Genomic DNA, 24635 nt, shown 5'->3' with positions numbered 1-24635 from the left:
CAGGGCACACGACTGGGAAAAAAACACTGGGAGCTGGGGGGGGGGGTAATGTGCACAGAAAACAGTGAACATGCAGTGTAAAGGGGATAGCGGGTGTACGGCTGAAGTGAATAACAGCAGAGAGACAATGGGAACTGAGGGGGGTGAGGGAGCAGGTAACAAACAAGAGCAGAGGGGGTAACCAATCACTGTATTCCAACAATGAACAATGTGAGCACAATGGGAGATGACGAGGGTGAGGGGACAGATAGACTAGACAGAGAACAAAGGGGGTGGATTTTAAACAGCAGCAAGACAATCAGGATGTGCACACAGCAATAAACCATTTTCTTTCAAGGCCAAACAGGTAAAGCGCATAACAGTACATGGGTGTGGCAGTGGATGCGAATGTCCAGGAACGAAACGGTGTTCAGGTTTGGTGATTAGAGAGAACAGTCAATGCCATGTGAGGATAGTTTATAGAGATTGTCCAGAGGATGATGTAGGGAGCAAGATATAGGTCACAATTACATGATGTCTGAGGGTGCGATCATAAAGTCCAAGAGCGCCTGGATAAGAAGATCAGCGTCCAGGTGCATATTGAGTGTTTGCAAAGTATTGGGGCCCACAACGCCCAGCCAGGATAGGACAGGAGCAGGCAGGGCCTAGATGAGGGCCTTTGATTCAGGTGCCGGCTCCTGCCTCTCAGTGCACCTGATTGAGTGATAAGAATCCCTGAGGCCAGGCCAATCACAGGGGCCAGGCAAGAAACAAAGGCTGGGATCAATTAATGGGTGCAGGAGAGGCCATCTTGGAAAGTGGCACTAAACAATCAATGCAGGCAGAAAGGTCTCCTGATCAGGTCTTTCAATACCAGCAAAAAGCATATGAAACACGGAGCACTTTCCCTGCCATAGCGATTATAATGGGCTTAGTCTGCTTTTCGCTTCACGCACACGTTAAAGAAAAATCAATGAAATACAGCGCTATGCTGCTTGTTAACAGAACGTTTCAAATAAAAATGCTGAAAATACTTCCAGCCCAATGTCTTGGCTCAGGTGGCCTTACCTTCCTGCTGATTCAAGTCCAGATGAGGGGAAGAGGAAGAGGGGGGCTTGGAGCGAGCACTCTGCTCTGCTTCTTCCGATGAGTCTATGTGTGGCATGTTTGAGCATAGAGACTGGGGATTTTAGTGGAGGGAAACTTGGAGCATCCAATCAATGCAGCCATGGCAATGTCTAGGTAGCGGTGCCCTTCAAGTAAGGTAGTTGTGGGGAGATGTCCTAAGGCACTGTGGAGTGGTCTTATATCTCTGGAAGTGGATCACGTGCAGCAGGTGGTCCCTTATGAGAGAAGGGTACATGGGAAGAGCATAGGGAGCATCAAACAATGGGAACTGAGTAAGCAGCATGGGCGGGGGAGTAGTTCCAGAGGGGAGTTCAGTGAAGGAATTCCATGGATCAGAGCCCTGGTGATGTCCGTAGGAACAACTCTGCATGCAACAATGTCAAGGTGCAATCTCTAGGAGCCAGTCACATGAAGCCCATTGGGCATCGGAGATCAAAACATTGAACACCAGGGGGAAAAGTCACAATGGCACACCAGTGCACATAACCTTACAGGTCCAAAACAACAGTGTGACGCCCAGGAGCAAAAGAGGACAATGGTACACATAGGAGCAAAATCCAGTGGGTAATCTGGTAGCAGTCTAGTATAAGGTAAAAAGTCAAATGGCAAGCATGTTAGTGAGGGGGGCAAGCAATCAAGCTACATATAGCACGGCATAACACAGCCAAGCATGGCATGAACAGGGCATATCAAGACATGACATAAAACATTACTAGCTGTAGCAAAGCATGAAAAGACAAACGAAAGAAAACGGTCAGTCTAACTGCCTTTCTTTTTATTTGATAAAACGTGATTGGTTTATTACAAGCCTTTCATGGAACACTTAAATACATAGTATACAAATTAAAAACAATTTTTTAAGAAAAGAGCATGAAAATAAGACTAAAAACAGCATGTGTGGGAGGATCAACACCAAATACAAACTCGAAAATCTAAATGGTACACAAATAATACAGGTAATATAATTCATCCTTTCACCTTTTGCCAGCACTAGATCTTACAATTTTATTTAATTAGATTGCTACCTTTCAAATACAGTCTATTGAACGTTGTTCGCATGTTCCATTTATTCTACCCATTGACAAGAATCACACTTTTAGATCATCCCCAGGGCAGCCACTTACATTCTTGTTTTATCCTAGCCCTCTACTCAGCGTTTGACTATTCAGCATTCAACTGTTAGTAATTTAAAAGATGCACCTAAAAACATTATTAGGGTGAAGACCTGAGCAAATTCCTCTCCATGTAACAGTCTCTTCCACCACTCCTCCACAGACAATGATTTATCTCCCGCAACAAATTTCCCACAAAATTGAGTTCTCAGACTTGTAAGCCCAGGGGAGAATAAAACAATATGTTTGATAATTCCTGTTGCATTGCAATCTAAACAGTGCCTACACCCCTTAGTTTCTCACCCCCTCGTCTCACAAGTTATTAATACGTCATTGGTCGAGTACAAATTCATGCGGAAGCGCAAGAATTGAGTTTGGTGGTAGCCGATAGGGAATTTGCTCAGGTATTTAGGCAACTCATTGTAGGCCTTTACTTCATGGTTTGTTAAGGTGAATAATTTATATTTTTTCCTTTCGTCCTGCGTCTTAATACAATCTTGACGCCATCATTTATTTTAGCAGCACCAGGGTTAGATGTTAAGGTTTACTCTGTAATTGTCCAGTGTATTTCAGATAGTTCTACAATTCACTACCCATTGCTCAATTACCCACTCACGGCGATTCGCCAATTTTTCCTTAAAAAGATAGATATGGATGGGCGCATCTTTCATTAAGCAGTTCTGAAATAAACTTAAAGTCTTCCAAACTACTATAGCGTACAAGGACAGTATCTCCAATGCATGCCTAATTACCTGAAAACAAGGACAGAAGCCACAATGCATGCCTAATTACCTGGCAACAATAGCATTCTTGTCCAAAAAAGTGCTTCTATAATTGCCCAGGTTTCCCACGGAAGGCTACATGTTTCCGCTCCGTAGGGTAGTACCAGTACTACTTTCTGCTTCTAGAAAGTCAGAACCGGGATGATCGTAAATTGCCCATATTTCCTATTTAGGGCTGCTTCTTGAGCAGCTATATTTTTCGCCTTTGCTCTCAATTCCTTTAGAAGCGGGTTATCATTCAAGCTCAAGTTTAAGCGTATCCCCAAATAGAGGAGCGATTCCACACGTATTATTTATTCTTAACCCAAAGTCCACTTGAATGATGCCTTACATTTGCCTCTCATAGGTCTCATACACAATTCTGGATTAATTACCAACCGATTCACTATAACGTAGTCCTGTAAACCATTTCAGCTGGTGCTGTTGGCCGATCAGTGTCTGATCGATCAGGACCCGATTGTCGGCGTACATCACCCACTGTCATGATTCCTGCACCTCATGTCCCCAGCCCTCCAAGATGTCAGGCTGGAGCCAGGCCACAATCACCTACATGGCCCTCAAGGGCCTCTCCATCCCTCCAAAGACCCACTTGGAGTCAGACTTGGCGCTTGTGGCACCAGACTCACTCACTCCCATAGGATAACATTGGGGATTGGACTTGTAGTGCATTTATGGGGACAAGATGTACGCCCCCACATATTTCGGTTCCCAGAACTGCATGTGCAGTCTAATCTTTTGGGTGTGGTTCAGCCCAGAGACACCTGGGATACCCAGAGACTATTTAAGCCACGCCCAGGCTAAGAAACATGCTTTGCGTTTTCTGCACCTGCAGCGTGACACTCACCATGTTCGGATTGGTCTCCAGTAGGCCTGCATCTTTCTTCTGCGCTCAGCTCCTGCAAGAACAAGAACACCGTTAGGAACAGCCTTACCTTGCAGCGCTTCTGCCCATCATTCATCGCTTCTTCTGTTCTGCGGGCATCTTCGGCGGTGGCATTCCCATCCCGGCACGCCTGATTCCCAGCCGCTCTGGGGGAACTTTGTCTCCGGAACTTCTCATCCATCTGCAAGAGGGAAAAGACACTCCAGGTTAGCGTGGGAACATCTAGAGGCGCCGCATACCGCGCTTACCCACCGCATTTGTTCTTCATAACCGGCATCCACGCTGAAAACGTCGCGGCACCTAAATACACAGAAAATAACTCAGTTCAATGCAAATACGAAAGGGGTGCATCGCGCATCGCGCTCTTACTCACCTTCAGTGCTACTCATCTCAGCAGCACGCCACCATCCCCGGACGCCAGCCATCATCTAAGGAAGGAAAGGAACGAAGTTAGAGAACTGTTCAAAAGATTCATTATACTTACCTATCGGACTCTTGCCAGTGAAGTAACTAGGCAGCAACGAGCCCACATCAATCAACGTGCCCCTGTGCTGAAGGCAGGAGGGAGAGCACACTATCCAAGAAAACAAGGTGAGCTGTGGAGCAAAGGGAAGGGTTGGATCCCGGGGAAGAAGGGGTTCAAGCTCACAGAGACAATAGGGAGTTACAATCTACCAATTCTGTGTTTCAGGCCCAGTCTCCAGTCGAATAGCCTCCAGGGAAGGGTTCGAGGTCGTAAGAGGTCAGAATAGGCTAAGTGACGTCCCTGTGGATACCAGGTGAGCGTTACAGAACGCAAAGCCTCACATCAAAATCCACCTGGGCGTCATGGAAACGTCAGAAACCGACCAGTTAGCCCACATGTTGGGGCAGGTACGTTCCGAAGTACATGCAGCCAGGCAGGAGACCAACACCCTGAGGAGAGAGCTGATAGTAGCCAAAGAGCGCACTGATGATTTAAGCCGGCAACTTCTCCAGTCACAAGCAGGGCATGCACCATTGCCGGGAAGCGTGCCCTCGATGCCAGCACCATCAGCCAATCCCATTCAGATAACCCTTCCTGGGGCAGTTCCCTTGGCCCCGCCCGAACGATTTACGGGGATTCCAAGAGGTTTGCAACGTTCATGAACCAGTGCCACCTGCACTTCCTTTGCAGGGGCCTTTCCGAATGACCAATCACGGGTCGCTTTTGTGCTATCCTACCTGAGTGGTAGCGCCGCAGAATGGTCTGTACTCTTTGTGGCCCAAGACGATCCTTTGCTGCATAACTTCAGGGGCTTTCAGCAGGAGATGGAAAAGCTGTTTGCCCGTCATACTCATGGGCAGGCATTAGACAACGAACTTCTGTCCGTACGCCAAGAAAATCAAGACCTATTAACATACATAGCCACGTTCAATAGACTCGTAGTTGAAGCAGAATGGCCAGTGGAGAAGAGAACCACGTTATTTCATCAGGGGTTGCGGGGGGAGCTCAAGGATTGTCTCGCACAAGCAGTGAACCCCTCGAAAGACTGCTCAGAATTCACTGACCTTGTTGTTCAACTGGATCATAGGTTGCAGGAACGAAGAGCAGATCGAACCAGTCAGGACCCTCGCCACATGTATGTGCGTTCAAAGGACAATACTGCCCGAACAACGGAAGGTTCAGGAGAACCAATGCAAATCGGGGGGGGGGGGTCAGATCCCCCTGGACTAAAGCGAACATGGATAAAAGGAGACAGCAGCAGTTATGTCTGTACTGTGGAAGGTCAGGTCATTTCCTTAAAGAGTTCCCTGTGAAGCCACCGAGGATGACGGTAGGAGCCACGGACAAGGAAGATACCATCAAGGAATCGGAAAACTCCCCAGCCCGGCAAGTGTAGGGGTCCACTTGTCGAGCGAAGAAAGTGAACTACAGACCTCCCATTTTGCACTGTGGTCTTGATCAATCACCAACAACCATCTCGGATGCACGCAATAAGAGCGTACATAGACAGTGGAGCCGTTAGGAATTACATCGACCAGGATCTTGCGGAAAAGATGGGGCTTCCGTTACGCCCTAAATCAACCACCGACACTGTTACCACTGTCGACGGCACGGAAATAGCTTCTGGTCCAGTATCCCAATGCACTGCAGCTTTAACTCTTCTGTGCCAGGATCGACACCAAGAATCTATCGTTTTCCACCTCATTAAGGCACCACAGTTCCAGTTGATTTTGGGAATGCCATGGTTGGTAGCTCACAATCCTCGAATCGAATGGCGAACAAAAGTATTGGCCTTTCCCGAGAATTGCGCCCACACATGTTTTATCGCCAAGAGAAACAACCAATAGACACCAGAACCTCCACGCTTGCGACTGTGGCAATCGGCACCCTACCAAGTGAATACCAGGACTTTCAAGATGTCTTGCAGAAAGAACAGGCTAATACCCTGCACCGCATAGACCATACGATTGCCAAATCGACCTGATACCCGGCGCTTAAATCCCTTGTGGGCGAATTTACGCAATCACGGAACCAGAAAACCAGCACCTGAAGGCCTATCTTGACCAATACCTGGCCAACGGGTTCATCCGTCCCTCGAAGTCTCCAGCAGCCAGTCCTCTATTCTTCGTACCGAAAAAGGAGGGGGACTTGAGAACGTGCATCGACTATCGCACACTGAACCAGATTAACGTAAGAAATCGCTACCCCCTGCCGCTGATCTCTGAATTGCTTGATCAAGTCAAAGATGCCCAAATCTACACAAAACTAGACCTGAGGGGGGCATATCATCTTGTTCGTTTAAAACAGGGGGACGAATGGAAAACTGCTTTTCGCACCAAATACGGCTTGTACAAATATCACGTAATGCCCTTTGGCCTTTGCAACGCGCCTGCTGCATTTCAATACTTCATGAACGATGTCCTACGGGAATTGATTGATGTCTGTGCTCTAGTGTACATGGACGATATCCTAGTATATTCTGCATCAAAGGAGGACCACGTTAAACACGTTCGATCCGTATTTGAGAAACTCTGTCAACACCAGCTCTACGCCAAGCTCGAAAAGTGCTCATTCCACGTCTCCGAGGTGGAATTCCTGGGCTTTATTCTTAGCCCGAATGGATGTACACAAGGTAGATGCTATCCTGAACTGGCCATCCACAAATTCATTCAAGGGGGTTTAAAGTATGCTGGGTTTTGCAAACCTTTACCGCCGGTTCATCCCAGGATTTTATTTTCGCAAATGGTGCATCCCATCACGTCATTACTAAGAAAAAGCAACAAAAAGTTCCAGTGGACAACAGAAGCCAAGGAGGCTTTCCAGGAACTCAAAGCAAGATTCACATCTGCCCCAATTTTACGCCACCCTCGCCCTGATCTCCCATACCTGGTGGAAATGGATGCCTCAAACATGGCTATGGGAGCCGTCCTCTCACAAAGGGACCCCGAAACAGGCCAGTTAAACCCTGTTGCCTTCTGATCGCGTAAATTCACACACCCTGAACTCAATTACGCTATCACAGACAAATAACTCCTGGCCATTAAGTCAGCCTTTAAGGCATGGCGGCACTACCTCTTGGCTGCCAGACACACAATCACTGTAATAACTGACCACCGGAACCTCCAGTACCTAAAAACGGCAAAGGCCCAATCCTCACGACAACTACGTTGGGCTCTTTTTTTTGCTGAATAGGACTACGTGATTACATTTCGACCGGGGTGAAAAACGGGAAGGCCGATGCCCTTTCCCGTATGGGGGTGGAAGAGCAAGGGTATCAGACCCCTGACCCAATAGCAATCATCACGAGTGACAAGCTCCTAGGAATCAAAGCAACCATAACTCAAAGAATTACATGAAGAAATCCAAAACCTGATGAGTCCGGAGCAATTACAAGCAGGGAGTGCACAAGGAGAACATTACATGATAAATGATCAGTTGCTCTACTTCAGGAATCGTTTATTCTTACCAAACCAAGAACTACGAGAACAAGTCATGTCCGGTTATCATGATTCCTTAATCGAGGGCCACCCCGGAATCGCTAAAACCCTAGCCAAGGTAAAACGAAATTATTGGTGGCCCATGTGGCGTAAAGACATTATCCAATTCATCCCATCTTGTGGAGTGTGTGCTCAAAACAAGTCATCCAAGCAGAAACTGGCTGGGCTATTCCAACCATTGGAAATCGCACCAGCACCCTGGCACACGTTGTCCCTCGATTTTATTACTGACTTACCACCCAGTCAAGGGTTTAACACTATTCTTGTGGTCGTGGACCTATTTTCAAAAATGGCATATTTCATTCCTCTTAAGGGACTCCCAAATGCTTCCACTCTGGCAAAGGTATTTCTTGAAGGCATCGTACGGCTCCATGTGTTTCCTTCAGTTTTGGTCTCAGACCGAGGTACTCAATTCGTATCTAACTCCTGGAGAAAATGCTGCTCTATGGGCTAGATCGACATCCGGCTATCCACCAGTCACCATCCCCAAACAGATGGTCAAACTGAGAGGACAAATCAGCCGCTCGAGCAGTATCTGCGTTGCATGTTACATCAAGCTGAACGAAGTTGGTTCGACCTATTATGGATAGCTGAATCTGCTTATAATAATTTCCTACACACCAGCACTGGGCAGACACCCTTTTATACCATGTATGGCAGGCACCCACGTACTTCTGAGTAGGACGTTCCTACAACCCTGGAAATGCCAGCAGTCAAAACCTTGCACACGACCATTTTTCAAACCTTTAAAAGAGCAGCTAAACACCTACTTCAAGCTAAGAATCGCCAAAAGAAGTTTGCTGATCAACACCGAGCAAAGGCCCCCAACTACCAAGTGGGAGACAAAGTCTGGCTGGCGTCTAAACAAGTGTCCATTAAAGGAGCCTGAACTTTTTGTTCAAGATACCTGGGTCCATTCACAGTCACCTCCGTGATATATCCTGTGGTGGTCAGACTAGCTTTGCCGTCAAACATGCAGATTCATCCTGTGTTCCACGTGTCGCTCCTTAAACCTGTTCAACCTGGGACCTGGGTAGCAACGCCACCGCAGCCAGTAGTAGTCGCCGGGGAGCCAGAATTCGAAGTCAAGGACATCCTAGATTCAAAGTACGTCAGATCCAAATTATACTACTTAGTATACTGAAAGGGGTATGGTCCACAAGACAGGACATGGGACCCTTGTGAGTACATCCATGCACCTCGCTTGCTCAGACGATTTCATCAAAACCATCCAACCAAACCAGGACAAGACAGAAGAGCCACCTTGAGAGGGGTCTTGTGGGGGAGGGGGGGGGGGGCGAGAGTGCTGTCATGATTCCTGCCCCTCATGTCCCCAGCCCTCCAAGATGTCAGGCTGGAGCCAGGCCACGATCACCTACATGGCCCCTCAAGGGCCTCTCCATCCCTCCAAAGACCCACTTGGAGTCAGACTTGGCGCTTGTGGCACCAGACTCAGTCACTCCCATAGGATAACATTGGGGATTGGACTTGTAGTGCATTGATGGGGACAAGATGAATGCCCCCACATATTTTGGTTCCCAGAACTGCATGTGCGGTCTAGTCTTTTGGGTGTGGTTCAGCCCAGAGGCACCTGGGATACCCAGAGACTATTGAAGCCACACCCAGGCTGAGAAACATGCTTTGTGTTTTCTGCACCTGCAGCGTGACACTCACCGTGTTCGGATCGGTCTCCAGTAGGCCTGCATCTTTCTTCTGCGTTCAGCTCCTGGAAGAACAAGAACACCGTTAGGAACAGCCTTAATTTGCGGCGCTTCTGCCCATCAGTCATCGCTCCTTCTGTTCTGCGGGCATCTTCGGCGGTGTCATTCCCATCCCGGCACGCCGCTTCCTAAAGAAAAGGGAAAAGAACAGAAAAAAGGCATTAGTAAGCATTCTGCAAATCTTCGCTTCTTTTTAAATACTGTACGAGCTTTAACCGCTTACCTGATTCCCAGCCGCTCTGGAGGAACTCTGTCTCCGGAACTTCTCATCCATCTGCAAGAGGGAAAAGACACTCCAGGTTAGCGTGGAAACATCTAGAGGCGCCACATACCGCGCTTACCCACCGCATTTGTTCTTCATAACTGGCATCCACGCTGAAAACGTTGCGGCACCTAAAAACACAGAAAAAGAACTCAGTTCAATACAAATACGAAAGGGGTGCATCGCGCTCTCACTCACCTTCAGCGCTACTCATCTCTGCAGCACGCCGCCATCCCTGGACGCCGGCCATCATCTAAGGAAGGAAAGGAACGGAACGAAGTTAGAGAACTGTTCAAAAGACTCATTATACTTACCTATCAGACTCTTGCCAGTGAAGTAACTAGGCAGTAACGAGCCCGCATCAACGCGCCCCTGTGCTGAAGGCAGGACGGAGAGCACACTATCCAAGAAAACAAGGTGAGCTGTGGATCAAAGGGAAGTGTTGGACCCCAGGGAAGAAGGGGTTCAAGCACACAGAGACAATGGGGAGTTAAACTCTACCAATCCTGTGTTTCAGGCCCAGTCTCCAGTCGAATAGCCTCCAGGGAAGGGTTCGAGGTCGTAAGAGGTCAGAACAGGCTGAGTGACGTCCCTGTTACACCCACCCTATTTTTCCTCCATTGATCTTCGGAGGGAAGGCCAATTCTCCGGCCAAGAAACTACTCAAATCCGACAGAAATAAGTTAAACTGGGCTGGGGCTAGAGGGCAAACCTGTTTCAAGCCCATGTGAGTCCCTATCTCGTTAACAGACCCGCTCAGTTTATTCAAACTCACAAACTAGTTGAGGTGCACAGAGCCTGTATAGCCTCAAGCAATTCCATTGGGCACCACCAAACTGACATTTTTTTCTACAACACTATTTAAGGCTTGTGCCAAGTCGATAAATGCTAAATAGGCTTTCGTGTTAGATTTAATCACTCTCATTTTCAAGATGTTCAAGAGGAATAGGTTTAACCCGGTCTCCACCCCATTTATAAAAGCAGTTTGACGAATGTCATATAATTTCTCCTTCTCTACGTAATTTGTCACTCTTCAAGATAACTGCCTTTCTCGCTTTTCCACTAATTTCCACACACTTTCCCATGCTCTCTCTCTCACACACACACACACACACACACACACCATTGATTCTCACTCTCGCACACACCCATTCACACTTGCGCGCTCTCTCTCTCTCTCTCTCTCTCTCTCTTTCTCTCTTTCTCTCTCTCTCTCTAATAATTGGGGGTCAAAATAGGCTGTTTTGGGTGATATGAAAAACTATATATACACAAATGTTCATTTCTTTACCATCAAAAAGGCGTGGTTTATACTCTTTTTTATGCATCATGCCCACACACAAAGGAATGAAAATATATCATACCTTACTCCCTGTGAGCTGTGCGAGGTGAGGTTTGAGTTCTTCTCCAATGACAGAGTAAACTGCTACCAGACAAAAGACGCTAGCTTTGCGGACGCTGCTCTCTGCGTTATCATAGCCCTAGGAAGCAAACAGAAAACATTTTAGGCTGCAGTGATGCCATTAGTAAAAGACAACATACTAAAGCCAACCATGACATGTCTTGGCTTGCTGAGGAATGGTGAAGTATTGTTTTGCTAGAAAAAACTACAACTTCCCATGACGTTTTTTCACATAAAAGACAGGCCCCCAATAGGTCTTCCCACCTTCTCATATTTTGTGCTCTCTCGTGTTTAATGTATAAAATGTATGGGTTTTCCAAAAATTACTATTTGATACTTTGCTGTATAAACAGCATAGTCAATAAAACAATACATAAAGCTGGGGAAACAATGTCTTATGTCCTTAAATTGACTATTCTACACACCTGGAAAATAAGGCAAATTACACAAAAACCATCATTTAGCTTTACGAATGCAGATTAAAAATATCAGATATGAAAAAAAATATTTTATATTCACAGAGATTCAGAATGTGCATGTATGACTAACCTTGATCTTCCCTGAACAGAGAAACAAGGCAACAGAATATCAGCCTCACAACGACCAGGAGGAAACACAGTCCTGTCTCAAAGTCATTCAAATAATCCTTCAATTTGATCCACCACAAACTTGTCAAACCACATTTAGATCTCTAGATGTTTTTAACCAAGCATGTGCAGGTAGTAGGCAGCTCATGTTACTTTGCACCAGAGTAGTATGTAGAGTGGTGTGCTAGTCTCCCTGCTGCTGATTTTGACTGAGCTACATTTTGAATTGCTTTGTACTCCAATGGATTGCCAAATTGTTAATATTCCAGAAATGTGTGAAACAAATAGAAACATTCATAATAAGACCATACAAATCAGGAAAACGGTTAAATGTTCCTTGAGACGAGCTATCTGTTAAATCTCCCAAACCTAGGTCACCTGATCTTGACAAAGGCAATTAAAAGGCTTGGGACCCCCTAACACCTTCAGGACATTTTCATTTCAAGATGGAGATACTTCAAATGGCAAACTTTGATGGGAACCATCAGTTTCAAGATATTTATGTAGGGACAGGTGGCGAGCAATATGCTTTTCTTTATTATTACTAAAAGGAGAAGCTTGCGCAGCAAAAAAAAAAATAGGAGAAACATACTACAGTTCCCAGCATGCTTGGGGACTTCAACAAACTTCCCACGTGACTGACTATGAATGTCCTCATGGTTGCCCTAGAAAGCTTTCTCATGACTACTGTTTTGCTGCTCGGGCAGAGAGATATGTACACTTTCATTCCCTTATGCATATGTAGCATGCAGGGTTGTGGCTGTTTAGTGTATGTGACAGAGTGATAGGTTGGCCAGCAGGCATACTTCATTCCCAGTCCCACACCCACTCAGCAAGGTGTTGGAGAGGGTTAGGGTTCTGTCAGTGTTAAGCGCCAGTGCTCCGTCAGATGTCAGAGTGCTTCAGGCACAGCAACCATAGAGGGAGGAGAGCAGTCTTTCTAATTGATTCCGTCCTCCCATGGATTCCTCATCTATGATATCCCTATCCCAGCACAGCTGTTCTCCGGAAACCTCTCTGCCACCATGGGGCGCAGCATGGCTCTGCCAGACGCCTCCACACCAGACGAGGTCATTACATATAGCGGCGCTGTGCCCTCAGTACCTTTTTTCTACGCACTCCTTTCGCTACTTGGGAAGAAGCTTGTTGAGGTTCAATTTTTTCTAAAATGACACCATGCCTACTCGTTCAAAGGCCTCAGGCTTCAAGCTATGCGCAGATTGTGTCTGGCCAAGAATGCTTGTCATGCCAGTCCATGCAACAATAAGGCCCCCAGCAAAGGGTGGAGAAGATCTTGTGCAAAAGTCAAAGGGTCCGGCTATGCAGTCTCAGTTGAGGCTGAACGGTGCAGAATGATGCCCCAAAGAGCAGGCGGCTCCCCGCAAGGAAAAGGAAAAGAAGCAGGAGCATCAGAAGAGGTCCCACTCTCCGAGTGAGCCCTCACAAACGACTTTCATCTGCCTCTTCGAAGAAGAGCCACTGCTCAAGTGAGTTCCCTGAGCGTCATGCACAGGTGCCTTTTCCAACCCAATTCTCCAAACCGGAGGAATGGGAGAGCTTTCGCCCGAGGATGTTGGACATCTTTGCCAAGGCGCCGGTACTCCAGCCTCAGTGCCTGTTGCGCAGGCGATGTCAGCTTAGGCGCCACAGATCCCACCTCGACTGTTGCTACCAGGAGGGTATCCCTCTGGGGACCACTCCCGCATGTGCCTATGGGCTCGGGTCTGGACCAGACAGAGGTTTCTCGGCACAGACAGGCCCTGCCTTAGGAAGCGATGGCCTCAGCGCCGGCACCGGTGCCATGGTCGGCCCTGTGAGAAACCAGAAGGTGTCTCACTCGCTAGTCCCCGTGGATCGATCGATCTCTCAGGTGGCCAGGACACAGCCATCTCCTTTGGATCCAGACCATGGTAGTGGACCAGTGCGTGAGTATCACCTGGGTGAGGGGTCTTCGGGGAGTGGGACACCAGATGGCGAGACGCTTTATCCCACCCGTGCAACACCTTTACCCCATCCTACCAGGTAGGATACGTGGGAACCTTACCACCTGCCCCTTTCCCAGCACTTTGACATGGACAGCCCGCTCTGGGAGAAAACAGACTCACAACGGAGTATTGTATCCGACATGTCCCACTACTGTGGTCAGGCAATTACTGACAATGTCTCACACCCGACTTCCATTAGACTTCCTCACACGGATAAAAGCCAGAGCACGAAAGCACACTCTGAGCGAGACAAAGCACACAAAAGGTACATCAGTTTCAAGTCAGCAGCTGAACGAGGGAAGAAAGACAGCAAACCAAGAAGGGTTCATAAGAAGGGGATTACCCTTGACCTTTTCGGCCACACGCCGTTACTTTCAAGAAACCTTGGAGGCAGAAAGCATAAGGCCAGGACACCAGACTAAAGAATCCTAAATTCTGTGCCGGAGATACTGACCAAGACAGGGAGGAGCAGCAGCAGCCGCTGCTGTGGTATCGTCCTTGGCTCCAAGAACAAAGAGGTACCAGAAAGAGCAACAGCCGTTGAGTTGGGTAGACCGATGCAAGACCAGTCTGTGTTGAACTCAAGGTTGCAAGAGACAACATTGTATAATGAGTGCTGAAACGACCCTTGTTAAACGCATGTGATGAAAGACGCGAGTAAAGCTTAACTGCTGATGAATGTTTGAACTTGAGAAGGAAAGATACAAGACCGTTAACAGAGTGGTCCGGCACCATGGATGTGCTCAATTGAAAGTCTCTGTAAGGATCCCGGCAAGAGAAACGAAAGTAGAAGATTGATGAGAATAATTGTGTGTAGTTAATCGAAGTGGTTCTGCGACGGTTTAAGCAAAATCCATCTGACAATCGAAAGTCTGCGATTTTGATATTGGTATCGGGTAATAAAATCGCGGCAAAAATGTCGCCGGTAAAAAAAATTATGGGAAAGATGCCATGGTTTGACCCGGTAAAGGTGTACCCCATTATACCATTTAAGGGGAGCGGGGATTCAGGGGTGTCCCCGCTCCCCTTAAATGGTATAATGGGTCCGGGGGTTGAGGGGGTGTCCCCCGCATCCTTTACATGATTGTAGTGGCAAAACCACAGCATTTTTGCTGCAATATTTTGTATCCACGGCCATTTTTGCAGTGATTTTAAGACATGGAACCTTGATATCAAGAGGATCCAAGCACAAACGAGCGAGATCCATATCAAGAGGATCCAAGCCTAAACGAGGGAGATCCATATCAAGAGAATCCAAGCCCGAATGGGGGAGATCCATAGTCCAAGCGAGGGAGACCAAGTGTGAATAGTGTGATAAAAAGGGGGTCTCAACCTAAAGAGGGAGACCCATGACGAACATTGAAAGCGAGAACTTGTGCATGTGAACATCCTGATAGGAATGGAACTTTGAGACTTTGTTTGTTACAACAGGCCCTCTGCAGTAAGATACTTATTGGAAAGAGGCTTTGGCAGAAGGCCAGATGTCTGTGCTTTGAACTGTAACCTTGTAGCCAAGAAGCCAGAGTGTGTGCAAAGCTTGAATGTGCCACCTTGCCCCGTGCTGAAAACATGGGGAAGGGAATCCAACTGCTCAACAGTCCTGACATAATATTTCTTTAACACTTTTCTTTTGCATACATCATCGGCCCACACTCTTTTGTATTTCCAAGTAACACTTGGCAATAGGTTTATTAGTATAAGCCCTTTCATTTGACAGTGACTTAACTAGGACTGCGTTATTATTGTTTGATGGACGTAGCTTGATCACATCCTTAGTTTTAGGTTCAGATAGGCGTTCGAATAACCCATTTGAAGTTCAATAAACACCCTTGAACTGTGATCACTTGTGTCTGTCTTCAGTGTTTGATACCATGCCTTCCTTACAGCTCTGGCGACATCGTGGACACTGCAGCTCCATGGGAATATGTCCCACTCCCTAGGGATGCCCTTATGTCAAAGATGTACGCCATTTATGAGGAGGAGGGCAACCAGGTCCACTTTGGGCTAACATCTATGGGTTCCAGGCAGGGGAGGGGTTTCCCAGAAGAATTCTACAGGGAAGGGGAGGTTGTGCGGGGCCTGGCAGAGGTCCTGCAGAAGGGGAGGAGGGGCAGTGGCCTTGAGACCTCCACAGAGATGGACATTTTGCCAGCCTCCACCCCAGGAAAGCCTTAAGCCCCCTTCCAGCACTTGATGGATAAGGGGGCCAGTACTCTGGGAGTGTCTGCTCCGTCAAGGTCCAAGTTCCAATACGAACTTGGCGATATTCTGGACCAGGCCCCCAAAAAAAGAGATGCTCCTGCCCTTCAATGTGGCAGTCGAGGCCCCCATATTGGAGGTGTGGGAGTAAACGGCCTTTGTTCCTGATCTAGCAAGGAAGCACTGCTCCGTCGGACCTGGCTTTTCCTTTGCCCCATGCTTCACCTGAAAGCTTGCCGGTTCAGGCTACAACGGCTATCCAGAAGACCTCTATCTTCCAGTCCCTTCCACTAGACAGGGAGAGTAAGAGGTTTGACTCATGGGGCAATAATGTGTTTGCGTCAGGCAATGCTACACTGCGGGCCTTGAAAGCCTCTTTCGCCATGGCAAAGATTTCCTTTGCCCTTTGGATGGCGGTGGCAAAAGCACCTGAATAAGTCCTGGAGGGAAGAGATGAGGGGCATTTTCCTGCCATTGGTCTCTGATGGCAAGGAGGCAGCATGTCAGATACTGCATTCAGGACTGGACAACGCAGAGTTTGTGAGCAGGTCTATGGCCGATATCACAGTTGGTCAGGTAGCACTTGTGGCTGAGGACGCCAGGGTTTGCAGCCGACACCCAGACCAGGCTGTTAAACGTGCCCTTCGATGGCCATAACCTTTTTGGAGCAAAGGCTGATGACACCCTCCAGAAAGTCCAGTTGTCAAAGGAGACTCCCAAGTCTTTGGGGCTAGCAGTGCAGCAGCCTTCCCACAGTTGTCGTTTCTGGGCAGGTGTTTTCAGCCCTTTTGTCGCCTTTGCCCAAGGACTGTGGTCAGTCTGCCCTGGGAAGAGGGTAAGGTAGCCATTTCCTGAGAGGCAGAGGTTTCCTGAGGGGGTTGGAGATGTTGCAGCGGCCACTGTCCCACCACACCCTAAGGCACCAAACCTCAGTGATGGGCTACACCACTTGTCACCTCTGCAGGGGGTAGGGAGGAGCGAGGCTGTCCTTGCTCAGCCCGGAATGGTGAAAGACCACATCCCACGCTTGGCCCTTACAGGTCATCCGGCAGGGGTATTGCCTCACATTCCTTCAGCTTGCTGAGATGCGCATTGTTTTGCCAACTTTGACCCCAGGTGATGGTGGTCATGGACACATCTCTGACTGGTTGGGGGTTCATCTGTCAGACCTAATGGTGAGTGGACTGTGATTTCCAACTGAGTCTCGGGAACACACCAAAATGCTGGAGCTGAGGGCAATCAGGCAGGACGAGGCCACTTTGCTCCCTAAGACTGTGCTGATCCCAACAGACGAGGTGGTGTGGGGTTCTTGCCTCTGTGCAGAGAAGCAATGCGACTTTGGTTCTGGGCTCTGGAGAACGGTCTCTCTCTGAAGGCGGCTAATTTGGCAGGACAGAATGCGACAGTGGATGTCTTGAGCCCACACACTTCAGCCTCCCATGAATGGGAGCTCTGTCAGGAAGTTCTAGAGGAGATCATCTTCTTTTGGGGAACACATCAAGTGGACCTCTTTGGAATTTCGACAGGGAGCTCTGGGGGACACACAGACGGTTGAGTGGGCATTTAACCTCCTTTATGCGTTCCCGACAATCCCTGTTCTGTTGGTTCTCAGGAGGGTGCGTCTTTTCGGAACCACTATGATCCTGATCGCTCCGGCATAGGCCCAGAGAACCTGGCATCTGGAGTTGCATTTGCCATCCCTAGTGCCTTCTAAGGAGAGTCGACTTGCTGTCCCAGTCGGAGGAGCTGGTACACCAGCTGCATCTCAGCAGCCTGAACCTTCATGCTTTGCCTACTGAGAGGCTGAGGTACAGGGAGTGAGACTTGTTGGATGATGTGCTGCATTCAGCTCGGCGGCCTGCTATGAAATCTATTTATGCCTGCAGGTGGAGTACATTTTCAGTTTGGTGCCGGGAGAGGGACCTGGATCCTTTATCTTGTCCTCTATCCCCTGTGTTAGATGTTCTGCTGTTTTTGACACTTCAAATGTTTACCATGCCACTATTTCGTTGTTCAAGCAGTACCCGGCACAGGGCTCATTCTTTACAATCCCTACTGTTATGCCCTTCTTGAGTTTTTTTTTTAACCAATTTCCTCCCCGCCAGCGTGGGAATTGAATTTAGTTTTAATGTTTCTTATTCGTGCTACGTTTGAGCCCCTTCTTTGCCATTGTATGAGGTTAGTCACCCTTAAGGTAATTTTCCTGGTGCCCATCACAAGATGGGCGAGTGAGCTCCAGGTTCTGTCTATTTTACCTCCGTATTTGTTTTTTTCCAAAGAAAAGGTGATGTTGAGAGTGAGATAGGAATGAGACTCAGACGCAGAGGACTCATGACGATTGATCCAGACCTTTATTAAAGAATACAAGGGTTGGAAAAGGCCTCACTATCCCTAATCTAAGAGGCATTTCCCTACCTCCAGCAAAAACTAAGGGGTCTGTCACATGTCAAGATGTACAAAGCAAAATGTCCTCTGTCTGAAAATCCTATCCTAACCCTCACAATCTAAGAATAAACTCTAAGGTGCTAAGGGTATGTCTCTGGCCTTGAAAGTGTACAAATGTTCAGGTTCAACAAAAAAGTACAACTCCAACAAAAATGTCCAAGTGGCTGAATTTCACAGTTCTGGGGAATAACTCCTCTCCCCAGGGTTCTTTGCAGCAAACCCAAAAGATTCAAAAAGAATAATCAAATTCTTAATAGCACAAAAAGAGGACTTCCACTTCTTGATGTCAGAATGCACTTCAGGAGAATGACTCCCTTACCCAGGATTTTTATGACTTTCGGTATTGATCAAACCCTAAAGGCATGGACTACCTTCAGATTTATCCTTCTTGCAAAACACAACTTGAGTGCTGGTCCCAGACTGGCAATTCACCTGGTATACTCGCCTGCCAGGTTCTTTATTGCAGTTCTGTAACACAACTTGGGTGCAGTCCCAGACTCGCAAGGTACCTTCTATGCTCTCCTGCCAGGTTTATTTGTACAGTTCCTTATGGGTGTGAGTCCCAGATTTGTGGCTCTCATGCCAGGACTTGGGGTTTTCACTCTTTTTAAACAGTGCAAGGGGGTATGGGTCTTCCCCAAGCTACTTTGTGGCAAAGTACTGCGACTATAAAGTTGACATTGACTTTTGTAAGGATTACTCTTTCTCCTTTCAGCAATCAATTCACTGTTTCACAGTCTCTTTGCTTTACATTCGGTGTTCCCTTCTTCCCTCTGGGTTTACCGACAATAAGTATATTCTTTTATTGAATTCGCATTTGCTCAGGTACCCGCATCGATATCTGCAGTACTCAAGTGGCTTTCTCCAGTCAGCAGCACAGAGTCTTCTCGCTCCTTGCACTGGAACGAAGCCTGTACTGGGTTCCAGTTCCCACCACAATGCCTTCCTTCTTCACCAGGCGATTCCACGCTCGACTGGTACCGTGTGCATCTGCGGTCAGTCTGGAGCTGGCCTGCTCACTTCTGTTTGGCTCGCTGGCAGTGCTCTATGGCCACGGCCTTCCAAACCCTTCTGCTTCGCAGTATTGCTGACAGGCCAGGTATGCTTGGGCCGGCTCCATCTCTCACCGCCTCCACTCGCCTGCATTCAGGTCTCTCTCTCCCAGATCAGGATGCAGTCTTCTCCCCGCTGCAACCAGTATTTCTCTGTACCTTCAGAGAGGACACTTAAAAAAAAAAAGCTCTCTCAATTTTCTTCTAGCGGCTGATTTAAACACCCCCATGCAGACTGGGAAGTGTCTTTGACCAATCACTAGACTGTGTATCATGGTTCAGAGTCTCTTGCTTGGCAGTCCTCGTCTTCGTCTAAGTACATACTGCTTTACTAGATTAGAAATGTTCACACATTCTGTCCGCAGACTTGGTTGCGTATTGTAAGGAGTTATCACAGTAAGCCATATAGGCATGGGGAATGATGAGGGTATTACCTGCAAGAAAAAAGGGGAGGGGGGATACCATGTCTCATCCAAAGGTGCCAGATAAACCACTGGTTGAGCATTATATTTCAAAACAACACAGTGATACAGACCTGAAATGGTTTGTCCTGAAAAAATTGAAACCCACAGTTATAGGTGGAGACATAAACAAAGCACTCACACAACTAGGGCAGAGGTGGGTCCACAAGCTGAATACAGTCAATGAGGGGCTCAACATTGCTGTTGAATGGAAATCATTTTTTGTGAGTCATACACTGACCCCTGGTCCATGTTAGTTGCAATAGATGCGATAATTTTGGTAACATCCAAACTATTGGAAGCACAGACTTTAATCATGGCAAGAAAGTTTGATCAAAAATCTTGATCTGAGTAAATTAACTGCATGTACCAACATCAATGCTGTTTCAACATCTTGACATTCAATGTGCCTGTATATGATATTTTAGTTCTTCAACCATATGGGTTGCAACAGACTTATAAACATTGGTCACTTTAGACATTTGTATAGAACAGACAGAAAATTGTTATATGCAAAACCTTGATCTGTTTACTACACACCTTGGCATCAATACTCTTACATTTTGGTACGATCGATGCATTTATGTGATGAAGTCTTTTTCATCCATTTGGGCCGCCACAAATTTCAAAACATTGGGGTTGTAAAGCACCGATTGTAATCAATTTGTGCAAAATCTGGTTTGGTACACGTGTTCACTTAATACACTCTTTTGATTGACATTGATGTACTAGCATTGCCATTCTGGTTCACTCATGTCCCACTCATCGGACAAGAATATTCGATTGCGCATCACGTATCCACGGGAACCACCGAGCAAACATTGCACTCGCCCCTGTGGGCGTCAAAATACGGTTATCAAACTAATCAGAGCAACGACCATACCCATCATCCTTTTGGCAACTAATTACCCTGATTTTATTCCATCACAGGGATATTATGGATCATTAAGAATACATTACAACCGCAGCATCTTCGGTTGCTATAGTAACGATTCTTCAAATAAGTATTTCGAGACTAGTTTGCCAGTCATTATTTTTACCACATGTATAATTATATGATGGTGTACTTATGAGCCAATAGAAAGTTTTAGAGCCAATAATTGACTGGCCGAGCTGCGTCTGTTTTACAAACTGGCAGACAGATATATAAACATTGGTCGCCATGACGACTGCTTTTTTCGAATCCAACACTGCTGCGCGGCGGACCCACTCTCAGTACCTCAGGTAGGTGCTCCGCCTACTGGGCGATACTTGATGCTACGATTTTAGCAGTTATACTGAAATACAATTGTACCCACAGATACTTGCCTCTGGGGGACCAGCATAAACCGAATACGATCAACACGCACATCGCTTCCGGATGCCCCATTTCCACAGTGCGATCCAGTGCTTTTTTAACTCATAGCCTCACGTCAAGGTAATACATTTTCTTTGAGCATACTACTTTCTGATTATCCCGTTCAATATATTTAATGGCACTTGAGCACATCACAGATTTACTATCTAACGAAATAGTGAGTGGTATGCAACGCATCACCTATTGAGATTTCACATTTTATATATGCTTTGCAGGGACCAGACCCACACAACGAGTAGGACAGCAAGCCTGCTTCCACACTTGGAGTCACAGATCGCCAAAGAGATAGGGTCTGACCTGACCTGCGGCAGGAGAGGCGCCTAATCAACATTGAGCCACATTATTCAACCCCTCATTGTATAGGCATACTGTGACACGCACAGGTAAGCCCACACGAGGTAACCTGGACTTGTATACATTTTTACAAGTAATTATCCATTATTGGCTGCACAGTCATGAATCGGACATGAGTCCTTATTTATAGATTGGATGTCGTCAAATGAAACCATGAAGTTTCTCTAGAGATCACCTTATGTGTTACGGGTGCACCCTACCTTCTACAACTGTGCAGAGTTGCTACACTGACAGAGTAAGATATTCACAGATTTATTTGGATCCAAACTAAGAAATAACTATTTTCACCTCCTTACCCATTCTACAGTACCTAAGCACTGACACTGCCGCATTATTCTGGTCTTGTAGGCAAAGCACACATAGAACATGTCTCCTTTCGAGTTCATCTGTCCTGATGAAGACCCGCTCAAGAGAGGCTTATACTGCAACCTGCTAGGGCCGAAACACTTCTGTGTAGACCTTTGCGTTTTTCCGAATAACAGTGTTCATAATCAGCACTATTTTCATCTCCGAACATTGTGTTCCGTGCATGTATTTTATGTTTTTGACCATTGTTGTACTGTGACGTAGCAGTAGGCAATGTATTCACTAAAATGTTTGATTGTAATTCGATTCCCAAGTGTCTCGTAGGTTGATGTACGTTAACATCACGCACTCATCGCATATTTGTCGTTCATTGAAATGTTGTATGCTCTGTGTACAATTAGACCACTAGTTGTTGCCTTTTGATTACAAACATTTCCAGCTACTTCAAAGGTGCGTCGTCTATACCATAAAGCAGAATAGTTGGCTGTTTTGAATGGATAGGAGTGACCCTGTTCACTTGTGTTTTTTGAATCGTGCTCAGACTGGGTAATTTTACAAGTGTCCTCACAAATCATCAAAAGTACTTTATTAAACGCAAACAATGCTCTACTCTCATTTGGATAGGAGTTGACTAACTACCAGCAATGCTCAAATAAAAAATAGGAGATGGCACAGACCTCATAGATGACAGAAACCGACGGATCGATCGTGAATGAGCAAAGGAGAGAAATCCTAAAAGCAAGACACGAAGGAAGAGAAGTCGGTAGAGAGGTCAAAAACCATCATGATGAAAAATACAAACGGGGAAAGGATATGAAGGAGAGAATTCTACCCATATTAGCAAAAAAACTCCATGAGTCATGATGAAGGTTCCCGAATAGCATGGAACACATGAGGCTTTACACACCTGTTGAATGAGGTGGGGGTGAACAAGGAGGCAAATACCATAGTTTGCCTGCAAGAAACCTGGCTGCGTGAAACACCGGTGAACGATGGGTACTCAATCTTACTTAATGCAGCATGGACAATCTGATGGGACGACCTTTTCCAGGATTAATGACTATGGTAAAAAATACAGCAAATCTAGCAATAGTAAAAACAACAAATCCAAATCTATTTGTTCAAGGAACAATTTTACGGAATGTCAGCTGTGATAAAAAATCATGCAGAATATTTGTTGATAATTAACATTTATTGGAATCTGGCAATGATCTCCTCTGGAAAATGGATCTTTTCGGTAAGGAAGTTGGTAGATGAATGTGCTGTCAAATTCAAAAATCCCCAAATCATTGTCTGCAGTGATTTCAATATAACACACATTGATACGGAAGGGAACATAATGGAGCCGATGGTGAATCAGATAGATCCAACAGATGACCGATGCAAGCGATGGGCACACGCGATGAACACAAGAAATTGTGTAATGCTGAATGGCCAGACTAGAGGAGACATTCCTGCAAGACCAACATGGCAGAGGTATGGGCGTTTTAAAACACTAGATTATATATGGTCATCAAGAAATTTCCTACGTACTATAACAAAGCTAAAAGTGATTAGTATGGAAAATAGCAACCATGATGCCCTAAATATGATATGGAAGATGACAATGAAAAAAGATGTGCAACAATATCCCGGCCACCGGAGCATAAATAAAGGACAAAATTGCTTGAGAATAAATCAGAGAGAGATTTCTAAGCTAACAATGAAGTTCGACGAATTAAACAAACAATGTTCTGGAATTCCAAATTATTCACCACTTCTAGCAGGTTACAAAACAACGAAGACTGGCTTTAAACAGGAGCACCATCAAACAAAGTATCCACATAGCCAGAAGGTCGCTGAGGAAAAAGAAATGAGAAAATACATCTAACTACTAAAGACCCAGGCTAAATTCAAGTGGAGACATGCAGTAAAGAAAAGAAAACAAAGCTATCGGAATTGGCTCATCTCTTAAGTTGCTTCGCGAGCAAGAACAAGCAGAGAAAATGGTGAAATCAATTTACGCCCAACACGCAGGAGACACATGGGTAATAATAAATGAAGGGACACTAACACACAAGGCTAAACTGAGTAATAGTGTGAATGCCGACAGATGGGTGAAGTCTCTTGGGGACTATGTATCAAAAGAGACGAAATTGAAGTTGCCATATTAAAACTTAAGAACTCAGGAGCGGCAGAATCGGATGGCTTGACTAACATGTTAAAGCATAATAAAGAACATTGGGCAGTCTTCATCAAGGTCCTTTTCCACCACATATCAAAAGCCAAGAAAATCACAGTCTCATGAATACGGCAGTAGTTGTTCCAATCTATAAAAAAGGTGATGGAGCCGACCCAAACAACTACCGACCGATTGCCTGTTTGGACGTTATTGGAAAGATATTTGCCTCTTTTTTTAGAGAAGAGATTGTCTAACAAATTCAAGATGTGTAACTGTTCCATAGATCTGCTACAAGCCATTATAGCGCTACACTCTGGAACATCCGTACGCATTAGACTTAATGCTGAAGATGATCTTACTGATGAAATCAATACAAAGAAAGGAGTAAAGCAAAGCTGTCCCTTAGCCTCTCTAATCTTCAAACTATATTTAGTGGATTTACCAGCAGCATTAAAGTATAGAGATACCTTTCCACCAAGAATAAATGGGCACCAGA

The 24635-nt window shown here is 46.3% G+C and overlaps 1 protein-coding gene across 35 annotated transcripts in view; it reads right to left on the bottom strand.

The window, feature by feature from the left end:
• The window catches only part of CLASP1 (cytoplasmic linker associated protein 1), a 2584612-nt gene that overhangs the window by 26962 nt on the left and 2533015 nt on the right, over positions 1-24635 (bottom strand). For 26 of the 35 annotated variants that reach the window (XM_069616701.1, XM_069616702.1, XM_069616704.1 and 23 more), the window contains one exon: positions 11195-11311. In XM_069616701.1, coding sequence (XP_069472802.1) covers positions 11195-11311 — 117 coding nt within the window. Of the gene's footprint in view, positions 1-11188; positions 11312-24635 lie in introns of those variants that run through there. The other 9 variants (XM_069616727.1, XM_069616728.1, XM_069616729.1 and 6 more) reach the window with 1 other exon arrangement.

The sequence above is a fragment of the Ambystoma mexicanum genome, chromosome 9 (assembly GCF_040938575.1).
Source record: "Ambystoma mexicanum isolate Mex_15411 chromosome 9, UKY_AmexF1_1, whole genome shotgun sequence".
Taxonomy (NCBI): Eukaryota; Metazoa; Chordata; class Amphibia; order Caudata; family Ambystomatidae; genus Ambystoma; species Ambystoma mexicanum.
Note: the sequence above shows the minus strand (reverse complement) of the source record. Positions and strands in the feature narration are given on the sequence as shown.